This window comes from Phallusia mammillata, chromosome 7 (assembly GCF_965637545.1).
Source record: "Phallusia mammillata chromosome 7, kaPhaMamm4.hap1.1, whole genome shotgun sequence".
Lineage (NCBI taxonomy): Eukaryota > Metazoa > Chordata > Ascidiacea > Phlebobranchia > Ascidiidae > Phallusia > Phallusia mammillata.
The window spans coordinates 15,976,239-15,991,880 of NC_137258.1; the positions used below are offsets into that span (position 1 = coordinate 15,976,239).

Below are 15,642 nucleotides of genomic sequence, written 5' to 3' on the forward strand. Positions count from 1 at the left end.
ATGTGCGTGCATCAGTGAATCTGTAGTATGTTCGATTCGCTTTCTATTAATATGTTAAAGGTTAAGTAAACAGTTCCGTAGAAAAGTCTACAAAAATGTTTGAATTTAAGCAAATTCCCTGTTGACGTTTTGGGTACAATAACGGTTATCGACTTTTTTAAATACAACTTTTTGACCAATTTAAGACAACATAGAATTTACAACCCTCCAAAAGTACTAAATCCCGATATTGAACAGAAATTGCATCAAAAACCCATACAAAGTAATTGTATGATGTGATTTGTATGCGATGTTCATAAATCTTCTAAAAAAATGAACCACCTGCCCGCAATTATAATTGACCACAAAGCGCTTAAACAGCCATTGATTATGAAACCGCAGAAACATGGCAAGACGTTGCTTGCCAAGCAGAACGTATATACCTTGTTATTCGAGCAAGTGCGGCACGCTTGCGGTGAAAGTCAGAAGGGCGACCCTCAGAAATCTGATGCGCTACTGCTTGAACTCACAACAGCGGATTTGCGTGCTTCTTGCAACCAACGTTGACACTGCCAATGTAAGCTTACACTTTAAGAACTCGACTATTACAAAGCTATCAATATTTATCATGTGTATTTTGTCACATAAAGATATACATTTCGAAATTTTCTTCCAGTTTTATAATAGCTAATTGTTAATGGTTCTATATTAAGATCTACTGAACTTTAAATGCTACGGTTGAGTAGATGTCCCAGAAACTTGCTGTGTTTGCAATATTGTGACAACAAACACGATAATCGCAAAAATCCGCCCCTCTAAATCGGAAGAAAACAGCGTAAAAAGGATCAACAAACAAATACGGTGTTCACCACATACATTTTAAATCATACTTTTTCAACCTCAGTTTACAAGCAGATATTTTCATTTGGACAACGTCACCTGTTTTAGGCTAACCGAAATATTGTGTGAAATAAGAAAATCGCGTTTAATTTAACTGTAAATAAATTTTAACACAACATTTTGTAGCAGATTAAAAATATCTTGGTGTTCACATTTTACAATTTAGACTAATAATACAAAGTTTTGGGAGAAAATATACGTATTTCTGCGTTAGACTGTTTAGATATACACCACGCGGTAGTTATACTTGTTTAAAAAATAAAATCACATAACTTACTTTTGGACCAAACCCACAATACTACATATAATAAACCTATGCATAACTTATATATCCAGATGTTCTTACACGAAGAATCAAGAAAAAGACGCTTTACTACGAGTGCCAACCCTGGGTTTATGTTGACCAACACTAAATCAACTTAAAGCCATCAATCTTTTGGGGGTGTGCTCCCAGGTGTGGTAGGATGAGATGCACTACAAGGGTGATAAGATTATGTCTTGACGTGCACAAACCTGGCTTTGTCGATGCGTGAAATTACAAGCAGAAGACCACCAGGACCGTATTTTTGTGCAATTACCTTTACGCAAACACGTAATTTCTGTGATCTACCCACACAGCTTGTCCGACTTGTGCAGCTTTCCGTCAAAATCACGATCTCTTTTCGTGCAGGCGGATTTAAAAACCATCCATTTTACTGCGGTTGTAGGTTTTGCCACGTCGTCACCCGTCGACCTAGCTTGAAACAATAGCGATTTGGGTGCATGACGTTACAGTTGACGTCATTGTCAGTTTGAGAGCTTGCACTTTGCCTTTTTAGCAAAAGTCATATGTTGTGATTATATACCCGTCAAATACTACATGGTCTGTAGCCGCATCAAGGTAATAAATGCGCAAAGAATGTGCCTAAAGATAGATCATTGTCATTCACTCAATGATAGTCAGCATGACAAATCCGTGAATGGTGTTTGTTGACCAAATCAAAACAGTTCCGACATGAAAAATTTTTTTGCCCAAATTTGGTGCGGTTTCTGTCGTAAAACCATTTATATGTGGACGACGCAAATCAACAAGCCGAAGTACTTTGCGAACGAAACAACACAGTTTGCAGGAGCAACGCCTAAAGCATGCGGCAACCCTGTAATGATGCATCGAGAGTCAACAAAGTGCAGCGTGCGGGCGTGTAATTTGTGCTGAGCCAAACACCCTGTGCAAGCCTCGAATTGAATCCCTATTCTCAAATTCGCTAAAGCTGTCGCCAAGGCCATAAAGTAAAATTGTTCCGCCCGTGACATTTAAAGCCGATTTATCAAATAATTCGCCAAAGATGAAAGTGTCAACGCTTTCGTGACGACCATGGACAAAAGCCTGCAATTGGTTATATTTGCTTGCAGTGAAAGACATTTTGGTCTGTTTGGCGCCATTTGAAAGTCATTACGTTGCGTTGGTGATAGAAGTAGGTTTAATGCTTAGATATAGGCCTGAATTGTTGAACCAGCTTTTTGCGGTTGATGCGTATCTTTATAAAGAGAACCATTTGCTGAAAAACGTGATAAATGAAAACGGTTTACGTGTTTTGGCAAAGATACTCAAACGTAAAAAAATCTGTCGCGTGAAGTAAATCAGAACTTTACAGTTTGCAATTTTCTTCTTGACAATATTTCGTCCCGTTTACCCAGGATATACTTATAGGAACAGCTGGCACGAAGTAACTCGTATAGAAGCGATATATATTTCGGTTTCAACTTCTGTCGAAAGAACTGACAAGCGTGGGAAGTTACAGCGTGGACGACACACTGCATGAAAGTCGAAACTAATGTTTTCACAGCCATTGCAGTGTGCATTTACTGTAATTTCATTTAAAGGGTTACAACGTGCCACTTGTTTGGCGTTGCGAAACTATGTTTATCTGGCGTCCAACCACCAATTAAATCGTCACAAAATCTTTAACGGGAGGGGATAGGGTGATGGTACAAGCCCGGACGGGATTACGTCACTGTTTGTGGAGCGATGTGGTGCTCGGTGAAGAAGGTCGTAGTTAATTATTTCTGCAACAGATTTGAAATATGCCACAAAAATTCCTGTGTTTGGTATTGCCGGTACCGGGATCGTAAATACCGTTTGCGCGTGGGAGGTTTTTTGCAAATAACAATAAAATGATTCGAGCAAAGTTTGCAAGTTTTTTGCCACTTTGTAAACAAACTATTTTTTCATTTTGTCCAAGATAAATTGTTTTTTTAGTACAACTTTTGTAAACGTTTTGTGATCAGAAAATATAGACATTACCTAGTTTGTAAATGTAAGAGAGACAATAAATCATTCTGCAACTTCTGAAAAATATTCCAACCATTACAACATTGAAAATGAGTTTACGCTCAAACGATCGTCTTCAAAGAAAACAAATTAAACGTATTCGTCGCGCTTGTAACTGCGACGGAAACTACATTTAAATCCGCGACCGTTTCCTGACACGACCCTTTACAGTGTCGCCGGGGTCAATTACTGTTGATAAATGCAGTTACTGTTACGTTGAGTAAACAGGACAGATACAATGAACCACGTCACAACAAGAGCACACTCCGTCACTTCACACCAGCTAAGATGCGTTGGTTATCCACTTGCCTGATTCCCGCAAATTTGAAGGTCTTTTAGGCAAACATTTTACTGCGTGCATTAGCTAAGTCCAAAGCGGTTGCGGCATTTTCTCCAACACAGTTAATGTTGTATTGACTAAGGTTGTCTTGTAAATGGAGATCAGTAGGGACCAGTTTGTAAAACCTGTCCGATTTATCTTAAGCTACACCATTTTTGGCTGTGAAAAATGAAAGCTTTTTGTATTTACATTTCCATATAGGGGATGAGCGAAAAACGCTTTGCAAATATATCTGACGTATATGTGGGTGGTCGGAGGAATTAATTTGAAACCGTGCCGTATAGTGGTGTCCATTGTAGTTGAACATGTTTGAATACAAACAAACTGCATCGTTCTTATTGTGTAATGTAATTTGTTTCAAATGCCTGGCTCCTAACACAACTACCAAGTAAAGGAAAACTGTGTTCGGAAGTAAAATGAATGCTGGACAACGTAAACGCATTTAATCTATAGATCAACCCAGCGATAAAGTTGTAGTAGTGGGTAAAGTACAGCAAAACTGTCCTGCGTTAAAGGTCAATCAATTTGCGCCTGAACATTTTCAAGCATCGACATAGAGGCATGGAAGGGTTTCGCGCAGAAAAAAGGTGTATCGTTACAAGATAGTTTGCGTCGTCACAAACTACTACATTGCCGCGGACAGCACGCCACACGGCGAAAAGTAAATACGACGAAAAAAGTGGCTGCAAGCATAAGTGGCAGCATGCCGCAACCTCCACCGACACTTGTCCCGGGACAATAGGTTCGCGTGCACAACATCGTGGTGTATTGCTTTTTTAAGCTTTGATTGCAAATTGCTGTGAACAGCCTCCGAAAAGAAGATTACAAGTTTGACTCGGCATTTCAACGTTGCGAATAAACAGGTATGTGTTTGTATTTGCGTTTTACATCACGGTATAAATGTCAAAAAAGGTATAGAAGAACTGAAAAATAGATAAATTGTCAAAGCGAGACCAGATACGACTGCGGTGCTCACGAGAAAGATTAGTTTGACAAACAGTTAGTTTGATTAGCGCCAATCGCAGCATAGATATAATATTACATTTCGCGTCAGTGCGATTGGGGGCGCTCGTGCGTCGCAGCAATTCAAAGTAATGTCGTTTGTTGTCGAAAGTGCAATAAGATACGTTCAAGCTAGCTTCGAGCATATTTTGAAACGATACACCTCTCGTGTCGCCGACAATTTCGTGCAGGAAAACGACTTGATAGTCTTTTTTGCGGCACTCAAGCATGACCGTGGGCGTCACGCCTTTATCAGCCAAGCACACGAGTGACGTAAGGGCGTTTGATTTATTTTCGAGTGCATTGGTTCGTGGGGTTAGCCCCACACGGAGTAACAATTGGATGAACTGGTAGTCAATAGTGTAACGGGGTGCATAGATACACTAGCGAATATCGACCTGTTTTATTCGACTCACAATGATGGTTTAATATTGTCAAACACAAGGAACAGCCGGCAATCGGAAAAAGCGAACAATTCGCCAACCGGTGCGCGATCGACACACAACGCGGCCGTTCATATCGACCGAGATTTTTTGCTTTACAATTTTACCAAAAAAAAATCGCTGTCTAGGGTGCGTCGATAAAGAAAGATTTGAGCGCGTGTCGCTTTGTGTTATTGAAGCAATTCTGTGACACAATCGAGTCACGGAGACTGCGGCATAATTCGTCGCCTACGTTGCGCCATTCATCGTGTGTGCTTTGTGCGAATATGTTGTATTTGAAACGTGAGAAGGGCTCGGTCGACAAGGCAAGATTTTTAATGCCTAATGTTCTCGGCTGGAGCAACGACAACGACTCTGTTCGAGTTGGCGAGCGGGTTTAACAGAACGTTGTGTTGGTGATGCGAATGTACTTCCGTATTCACACGCGAAGCCTGACCGCTACTAAATGCGGTCAGGAGAGGCTGGTGTAGTAAAATAGGAAGACGGCCCTTCAAAATGAATTGCACGGTGTATCGCAGGAAAGGTCACAGTCTCGTAGAAAGCAAGGTTGCTCTGTAGAGTGTAAAGCAAGTTGAGAGTAATTTATTGAGGTGAGGCCAGGTGCATTATATCGCAGTAATTTAGTCCGACAACTTTTTTTAAGAAAGCAATTTAGGTTTTAGATAGAAAATCACAACGGTGACAAATTGTGTTTTAAACTGCTTTAAAACATGGGAGTTGAGGTTAGACGGATGTACGTATCTCAATTAAGTTGTCATGTTGCACGAAGCAACACCCGCAATAAAACAGGATGCCTAGTTCCTGTACGTTTCATCAAGTAAGCGCGCCTACGACCAGGTCTATACCATGAAAGAGCCAGATTGTTGAGACAAGGGGTTCAGTAGCCCATATAAAAGTTACTAAGAAATACACAGACAAGATTTTGTCCCTCGACGTATACATTTGAATTATAACGAGTGCTGTGAAGCGAAACCTCCCGTCAAGGTCACCGCGGGGTAAAAAAGAATTGCCCGTTTTACAACTCTTCCGCCATTCCGATAAATTATGGGTGTCGATTTAGAAAGCAAGTTCTGGGTCTCATTTTGCAGAAGCAAGCTTGACTGCTGACTTTACGTCATGGCAGTGGTGGAGTTGTACAGTTATGCACATAGTCGATAGCATATCAGCTTTAGTCATCCCCCTTTTGGCTTGGTGTTCGCTTCCTTGTGACTTCTCACTATTAGCGTCTCGCGAACTTTGCTGGAAAGTAAAACTAGCGACTTCATTGAATAGCGATCGGGGTATAAAGCAGGAAGCAACGTATAGCGCATTGTCCTGGCCGTGATACGCGTCATCTATCTGGTATTAAGCAGGCAAGCTCCATATGCGTAGTCTTACGTGAGGTGACTGTGTATGAGTGTGTGTGTATGTGCTTTACATGGCTTGCATGAAGGCTTACGCACCTTGTATGTGTGTGTGTACAGATTTACCAGCAGCTGGCCAGGGCGCCAGTTAACTTTTTTGTAACTTGGTAAAATTGTACGGAAATGCCACATGGACGAGGCAAGCTCGCACAAGCGAAAGCTAGACTGGCAGTTTAGCGAAGATAAACCTGACGAGGTTCAACCGCCCGCTGAGAAATTGCAATGTCGCAGAGACGATGAAAAAACACGGTGAGTTCCCCGAATGCCGAATACCGTAGCCATGCAAATTAAAACACCATATGTTGAACAAGAACCCTTGTACAACGTAACAAGATGTTGGCAGGGGTTCTGCTTTGGACTGTTCGTTAAGGTTTGTGGGAAACAAGGTACAAAAATCGCGTAACAATGATTTGTTGATTTAAAATTGTCGATGTCAGCTTAACTCAGGCTGTGTGTATGATAACAACCGTGTGTACGATATCGTAGTTCATGATACATGAAAGCAATGCGTACTTACCCGCATTAGTATATTATTTTCTTGCTTTTAAAAAAGGTGTAACTCTGTGTATTTTACTATGTACCTAATTTGGGCCTTTATCATTGGTGTTTTAACGAAGTTACCTTTACGATTCCAGACCGTACGCAAATTGCACAGAGATGTTGTGTGGTACAATGCATACCTGTTATTAGTTTTTAGTGTTCAAGCTTTTTGGATAGATTTCGCGCATGCAAAGATGAAAAAAAAAACGACGTTTGCGTTGGTGGCATCTGAGGGTGTAGGATACCAAATATCCGGGCATACCGGCAAGCTCTCTATGCTAAAAACCTCTACCAATTTTAGTCCTTCCGTTCTTTTATTATTAATCTTGTGTGGTTATTAGCTTGCTTGGACATGTTTTAGAATACCACAATCGATAAAAATTTATGCATTTGGTTTCTGGCATTTTATGCATTCGGCATCACACCCCGTTTTGGGTTAAAACTACAGTCTAATGATACAAGGTGTTAAGTTTTTCGCATGTCAAAATACTTTTTATGTTCTAATGAGTCGAATCATTTGGGATTTAGTTTGCGGGTGGTCGCCATAGCGTAACAAAACAGTGAACATTACCTTGCATGTCCCCCTGTCATCGATTGCCTAATTGTCAGCAAAGTGAAACTAAGCAGTACTAATGTGAGTCTGAATAATGGCAAGAGTCGGTGCAGTTAATCATGACAAATACTCGACAGGGTGTAGCTTATTTGTTCGTCTCTTTAGGCAAACAAAAATAGGACGCGACAGTCATTGAGTTTTAGGCGACAGCATTAACAGATTATTGTTAAGGTAAACATGAAGACCTAAGTGTGCCAAGCAGACTTCGCTCTTTTTGCAAGCCGTGCCATAGCAAATTGGACTTGATTTTTCGTGAAGAAGCCACATTTTCGAAAACAGTCCAGGCTTCGTTGCCTGTGTATGGGAGGCGATGAAATATCCTCTTCCATATCGATCCTTTCACAATCATGTTATGCTTCTAGCAGACACACAAATGCAGACGCCCGTGCTGTTTGTTTTTAATGTTTATCTGAAAAGGTGGGCGAGGACTATCTATTGTCACGCAACAATGGTCCCACGCGGAGAGCGCGAGATTTCTCTGCTATAGAGCGTGTTTGAATATGCGTCGACAAAGGGGCAGATTTCGACAGTTTGTGTTTTGAAGCAAATCACAGGAAGAATGGGCAGTAGCCGTCAGTGCTCCAGAGCCATGCTCCACAAAATAATCAACGTACAAACGACCACCAGCGACATCACGCACAACACGGCACTTTATCACTAGAAAACCTTACAAAATGTTCACACCAAAACAAAAAACTTGTGACAAATGTATCTTGTGCCATCGCGGGAGCTGCAACAGCGCATGTGAAGTGAATGCACGTTAAGGAAGCAGCTTCGAGCTAAAGTTTGGAAGCAGGCGAGTGTGAGTCAGGTAGGCGGTTCCGTTGCGCATCTTGCGTGTGCGCGAGGACGCTGCGAGCTCTACTTCCTTCAGAGCCGCGAAGCAGCGTCGGGTGGAAACAGAAAACTTCGATGTTGCAGCTTGCTAGAGGTTCACTGATGACGCAAGTCATTTTAAAGCAGAAAGACCATTAACGACAGAAGAAAAACGAGCTGTCGTTTGAGCTGTTACTTTTGCCTTGCCGTGCGACGCCAGTTAAACAGAGGGGATTGCCGGAAGTTCTTCACATTCTCAACATTATCGGTAGAAAGAAGGCGATTCGGTATTTTGCGTATAGCGTACTTGGACGTTTAGCTATGGTTAAAAAAAATGTTAGGCAATCACATGAGAAATATTGCAGCAATAATAATGATTTTTGAAATGTGTAGCGTGAAGGCAGCCTTTAATCTCTGAGATTTGCAAGTTGAGTTGAACAAAATTGTTGTTAATTTCCGGCACAAGATGATCTTAGAAAAATGAAAAAATTAACTAGAAGCAGATGTTCGCTTAATATTACATCGGTCTTTACCGCTTGAAGTGTGTTTCGTTTTCGAGAGTAGTAGTAACTTGTCTCATGGTTTTTTTTTTGAAATTTGGATCGTGAAGAAATAAGAAACGCTTAGTTCTCCATCGGGCTTAACAAACTATTTGACATGCGCGCGATCAATGTTTAGAGCGTACAGCACGGAACAGAACCGGGAAGTTGGTACAAAAACAAAAATACACGGAAGCAGATCTTGGCGTGTGACGGCATTGTGTATAGCTGTGAGAGTTTGTCGTGTCATGTCGAATACAATGATTTACAACGCATAATTTTCCGTGTACCGACTTCCTTGCATTTGCGCGATTAAGTTATAGACTTTATACACGTAATATAAATTTTAAAATAAATAATGCTGTCTTATACAGGATGACGGCTGATGAAGTGCTTGATTCAGGGGTAAAGGCTGGCCAAGGAGGTGATACCACCGAGACACCTTTGGTAACAACTCCAGCCTTGTTGGCGTTAATGAAAAGGACTGGGTACGCGATCACTCAAGAGAACGGTCAACGAAAGTACGGCGGACCTCCTCCAGGATGGGAAAACAAAGCGCCCCCACGTGGCACAGAAGTGTTTGTTGGCAAAATTCCCCGTGATGTTTTCGAGGATGAACTGGTGCCGGTGTTTGAGACTGCCGGAAGGATCTATGAACTGCGACTAATGATGGATTTCGACGGGAAAAACCGGGGTTACGCGTTTGTTATGTTTACGACCAAGTCCGAGGCGAAAGGCGCCGTCAAAAAGCTAAACAATTATGAAATACGCAAAGGGCGCTTGCTCGGTGTGTGTTACAGCGTTGACAACTGTCGATTGTTTGTCGGCGGCATTCCAAAATCAAAAAAGAAGGAAGACATTTTTACTGAGATGACCAAGGTCACTGAGGGTGTTGTCGACGTCATAGTGTATCCTAGTGCATCAGACAAGACCAAAAACCGCGGGTTTGCGTTTGTTCAATACGACAGCCACCGCGCAGCGGCCATGGCACGGCGTAAACTTATTCCAGGGCGTATTCAACTTTGGGGTCATCCGATAGCTGTGGACTGGGCTGAGCCCGAACAAGAAGTTGACCAGGAAATAATGGATCAAGTGAAAGTTCTTTACGTGCGTAACCTCATGCTGGAAACCACCGAGGACACTCTGCAGGAAATCTTCAGTCAGTTCGCGCACGGGTGTGTTGAGCGTGTAAAAAAGATCCGCGACTACGCATTTGTTCATTTCTCGTCACGTGAAACCTGCATCGAAGCAATGAACAAAATCAACGGCACAAAGATAGATGACGCAGAGGTGGAAGTGACGTTGGCGAAACCGGTTGACAAGAGTGATTGGAACCGAATGGCGAAAGTTGGAGCCAAGGTTTTATCACAAACCGGCGCAGAAGTAAATGCACCTGCTACCGCTGCAGTGGTAAGTCAAACGTTTGGACAAGAATGATTTTTCTTCCGTGTTTATCAATAAGCATTTTCTTCTATTTCGCAAATCTCCTACTATAAAAAATGCGCACAAAACACAAAATTTACGGTCTGCCATTGTTGTCAATGTCTCTGAACATTAAAAGAAGATGTAGACTATGGCATTTACATCAGTTTCTGTTTCAGAGACAGAACATGTGGTTTGGTGAAACAGAAACTGGTTGGCATGACATCACGGCAAACGCCATGATATTTGATTTTGGTTCTAACAGCTACTTGCTTTCGTTTATGCTGAATCTTTGTACAAACCCGAAATAATATTTTTTGCCCTATATTGATCAACCGTTGTTTCAACTTGTTAGGTACAGAGTCCGACCGTTGTCAACCCGAATGGAATGATCGTATATCCTTCCGCTGTGTACGGGACGGAACTCGCCTACCAACCATTGGGGCAATATAACCTGGCTACCGGTTCCAGACCGATTCGCGGTGGCTCATTGAGAAACGAGCGAGGACGGGGTACAGCAAGTAGCAGACCTAACAACAGTCGCAATAGTTATCTGGGTTACAGTGCTGGAAAAGCGACGTATGGACGGTACTATTCAAAAAATAACCAAGAACGTCCAGGTGTTATCGAAGTAAATGGCGGGGGATTGGAGTTTCTATCCCAACAAACTTTACTTAACGGACAGTCAGTTGCAACCAATATCAATGAACAGTCTATTCCGGCAATATATAAACAAGCTACCCTGCCTGCTATCGCCACCGGTCAGGCAATTAACCCGTACGCTCCTGCAACTATGACCCAGATCTCAGGTATGCAACAAGTAATTCCGACAGTAATGCCACAGAAACTTCCAGAAACAATCTTAGAAGAGGTTTGTCAGCGGCAAATGTGGGGAGCCCCAACTTATCAGCTTCTGTCCACCACAACGCCTGACAACAGACAGCTATTCCTGTACAAAGTATCAATTCCAGCTCTTACAAATCTCTTTCCACAACAACCGTATTTTCAAGTAAGAGTTTTAATGGTAATGTTTTGCATTTAGTCAATGGCGAATTGAAACACCAGAAATAAGAGAGTGGTAATGACATTTTCTACACTTTAACATTATCTGTAGCAATATGTGTGTATATTGTTCAAAATGATAGTTCGATGCCCAACGCAAATTTTTAGAGAAATAATAAATTGTCAGTAAGGGCTTAGTTGACCCTTAACATTTGAAAGGTAACTAGGTGTCTATTGGATCCCCAAATTGACCATTAAATGTTTTTTATAGCCCAACAAGCTTTGCGTGACTGTGGAAGAAGCGAAATCGTATGCCGCAGAGTACGTATTGTCTCAACTGGCTTTGCAAGCTGATGGATCACCGGCTGTTGTCCCCGTTCCTACCGTTTTAGCTCCTCCAGCCCCTTCGTATCAGGTATAACACATAATTATTATCGATCATTTTCTGATTTTATTGGATGTGGGTCAACTTAAAACAAAATTGTCAATTTCTTGTTTCAATGGTAACACATGAAGTCCAATCCAGTTTACTTGAATTTGAAAAATCAACACGACACATTATTGATTATTTGTTGATGGTGTCATACGGTGCTAGGTTTAACTTTTTACCCCTTTTAAAAGAGCTTACGTGGCTTAAGTGTTCTACCCCGCAATAACACTGTTATCTTTTGGTAGCTGGTGCGCAGTGGTACCGCACTTTGCTCGACATTATCCTGCAGTGTATGTTATTTCAATACGAGTTGATAGTAAACTGCATTTAATCGCTTGAGATTGCAACCAGTCCCGGCCTGTTTTACTGCCAGTGCGCATCGCCCTTTGTACCATTGTCGATGCATTGTTAGCTCACCTTATCTGCTCCTGGTTGTCACAATGGCCATTGTTTACCCTCGCTGTTACATGTGCAGGTCGTGTCAGGTGTTAAAGCACTACGATCCTGCTTACTAAGTCGTAAAACAAGCACAAACCAGCTAAACCAGATTACTGCATCGGTGATCATTAACAGCACCCCTCTTGCATTCTGTTCACCTAATAAGGACATTTTGTTAAGTTACACATTTAGAGCAGACTTGTTTGCAGAGTTTTCGACTGTGGCCCTTTAAATTGTGGATGATTGCATGAACTTAAATTAATCTTCCATAAGCAATGATTTCATGTAAGTGCTCATTAGTGTGAAATTACCCCATAATTTGTCTCTCAGTTTGCACAACCTGCAGCGATCCAACTTCGGTCGAGTCCAACATCAGTGGCACAAACACAACATGCTGCAGCATCCTATGTACCAGTCACAACTCCTTCTCCAACTATCCCGATACCCTTTGTGGACCATATGGGGCAGCCCATTGCTGTGATGTATCAGTGATAACACTGTCCATGTTCTCAGAAAGCCGGATTTACTGTCGCTATGTGCTAGTTGAACTGCAGGTGTTTGTATGCGTTGCGAAGATTGCATCATTGCAATTCTGTTTAAAAGTTTGCTAAGCGCACTGAAACAGACGTTAATTGGGAGGTAGACTATTCTGGCGTTTTTGTTTTACGGGGTATTCTTCCTTGTTCAAGTAACGCACGCTTGACGTCATTTACGTATCCCGTCATTATTGTGTTCCATGGTCACAGTATGAACTTACGCCCATCGAATTGAATTAGTAATTTCTTTGCGATGTATGTGGTTTGTCATTTGTTTGCTGTGCGACGGGATAAAAGCAGTTTATAAAGAAATTTGTACAAAGTAACTTTTTCCGAAAAGCGTTCGCAGGTCGAATTTTGTTTTTTTTTCTGCGCCATACGAATGTGAACATGTTTTACTTAATCCACGCCAAGTGACTATCTTCGTCATTCACTGTTTCAGCACCTACTTCTGCGACACACATCTGCGGGGATCAGTGTGTGTTCCAAATCGTGCGTGGGCTTTTGTGTGTATGCCTGTTTGTGTCAAATTGTTACTTCCTTGTGTGTAATTCTTAACTTCACCATTTTAGTCGCAAACATGCAGTAAGAATTGTAATTGCAAAACGAAAATAAAAATAAAGTTTTGTTAAACAAACAACTTCTATTTCCAGTGTTTCCCTAGTTTTTAGTGTGACGTTTTGTTGTTATTTCTATAATGGGTAGGTCATTTCTCTGGCTTTCATTTAGCACCACAATATTTAACAGCCCTACAATTACAGTTGTTCCACTGAAAATCTACAATTCCTTGATACGAAATAACTATTCTGTAGGCTAGTGTCCTGTTTCCTGTATTTGGAATTTGTTAATAAGCCTAATAAATCTTTATTTAATTACGTTTATGGCATACTTTCAAACTTCTGCATGAAGTGCCCATCATGTTTTTTACTCTGCCTTGTTATAAGTATGCGTTGGATGTAGTGACTTAAAATGCTGTGTTACGTGTAGTTCCGTGTTTCATTAAAACGTAGTGCAATGCGTGCAGTGATAAATGGTCCGTTTGTGAGGCAACTTGTCTTGTTTACAAGTTATATTGAGTCAAGCTGTTTACATTTTGTTAATCAACACTTGTTTATAAGTAGTGAAAACAGGTAAAGGTGAAGAATGATGTGCGTAAACGGCAGATATGAACAGTGATGCACCGAGACAGCCTTAGACGGTTCGGACCGAAACCGAATATGTAGTCAAATCAGGCCGAAAATTGAAATTTACTTTCTGATGGAAGTTTTGAACTGAACCGCATGTTGTTGCAAGTAAAATCTTTTAAGACTTATCAAAAACATTTTTAAAATAAGTAAGCTGAAAAACCATCTTATATTATCCAGACAACATGACTTTACTTAAGTGGAGACAACGTTTAGTTAATTTGCAAATTTAAAAATGGACGATTGTGAAACGAAAAATGGTTTCATATGCCACCGAAAAGTTCGGTTTTGCCAAAATTCTAAAAAAAAGTTTAGGCTGAAATCGAAACAACGACAAAAAGGCATATTGGACTCGAATGTTTCGGCCAACCGAATCACCGATGCATGTGCACCACAAGTTAAAATATCTATGAACACTTGTATCCAAACTCAACAGCACACCCTAGCGGCTTGATGTGTTTGCTGCTTGCGAAAGAAAGTCGTATATTTAGTGTTCATTGAGGTGGGGTAAAGGCAAGAAGCTACTAACACAAAGACTCACATCTGACAAAAGTTACACTGAATACTATTGTTGGTGCAATGAATACTGGTATTAAATTTTCATTGCGTCAGGGATTTCAAATTATATAGCTTTGAGTTAGTTTTAACTTTATTAGCTTAGTATATTAGGCTACATGCCTATAACTTTAACCCGACCTAAACAACCCGAGTGTTGTCTGCGATACCTGTCGGCATTTAATGAATTTATGTTTGATGCAGGTTATAACGTAAGTAGGCCTACCATATTTTCATCACCAAAAAGGAGGACACATTCCCGAAAAAGAATAATAACACTTACCTTTGTGTCCAAAGAAAATGAAGGCACAAGATACTTGACGAATTTTACCCAGTCAATTATTATAGTCCAATTTGGAAGAAGTTTAACTTACTATAAATTGTGAATTCCCTTTAACAATGACCAAAACTCGCACTCTTTGGCAGGTTTAAAAGACACAATTGTTATTTAGGTATTTAGTAAATACAGAAAATTCAAAAAAGAGGGCGTTTAAGTAATTTGTTAGGGCGGAAAATAAAAGTAATAGCAATTCAAGTTTCAAATCATGTATTGTTGACGCCTAAACTGAGGTCACTTTGGACCAAGTTTAGGCCGTTGCAGTGCTTTGCAAACGGATATTAAACACTGCTTAGAAATCGTAAATTTATTGCCTATTTTTTATTAGAGAAAGTTATTGCGCCAAACAATACTTAAACGTTAGTCTATATTTTATAACTCTATATGCAGGGTTGCCATACCGTCCATATTTTTAAGATTTGTCCTTATTTTGAAGGGCAATGTCTTAGAAAAACATATTGTCCTTATTTCTAAGAAATGTCCATGTTTTGGACTTGAGTCCTTATTTTGTCTTATTTTCAACAATTACTAGTCGAATCCCTGCTACAAGTAACAGTAAACCTCGACCTGAGCTGTCGTAAGATGCACGAAGTATTTTGTACGAACCAAGAAGTTGCTGGAACAGGTTGTTTCTGCCAAAAAATGGCCTGTGATATGTCATGGCTCGTATAAATGCAAAGATTTGTTCAAAAACGTTTGTTTCGTTTCGTGTAAAAATTAATTTTTCGGTGGTCCTTATTTTTGGGTCCATGTCGATGGCAACCCTGTCTATATGTCATGTTTATGCTGCATTAAAATGCATGTGTATTTTAAAACAATTGCAATTGTGGCGTTTCAACCGACGTCTGTTCG

General features: G+C 40.7%; 1 protein-coding gene across 2 annotated transcripts; it reads left to right on the top strand.

Annotated features, from left to right (window-relative positions):
* The first annotated feature begins 4,177 nt into the window (after positions 1 to 4,177).
* On the top strand, positions 4,178 to 13,733 carry LOC145238563 (putative RNA-binding protein 46). Of its 2 annotated transcripts, XM_080101768.1 has the most exons (6): positions 4,178 to 4,393; positions 6,439 to 6,627; positions 9,261 to 10,296; positions 10,664 to 11,317; positions 11,582 to 11,725; positions 12,509 to 13,733. In XM_080101768.1, exons 2-6 carry the CDS (start codon positions 6,509 to 6,511, stop codon positions 12,668 to 12,670), a joined length of 2,115 nt encoding a protein of 704 aa, XP_079957894.1. In that variant the 5' UTR covers positions 4,178 to 4,393; positions 6,439 to 6,508; the 3' UTR covers positions 12,671 to 13,733. The 2 variants fall into 2 exon arrangements, with proteins under 2 accessions (XP_079957894.1, XP_079957895.1); XM_080101769.1 differs by lacking the exon at positions 6,439 to 6,627 and having other exon boundaries at positions 4,179 to 4,393.
* Positions 13,734 to 15,642: the final 1,909 nt, after the last annotated feature.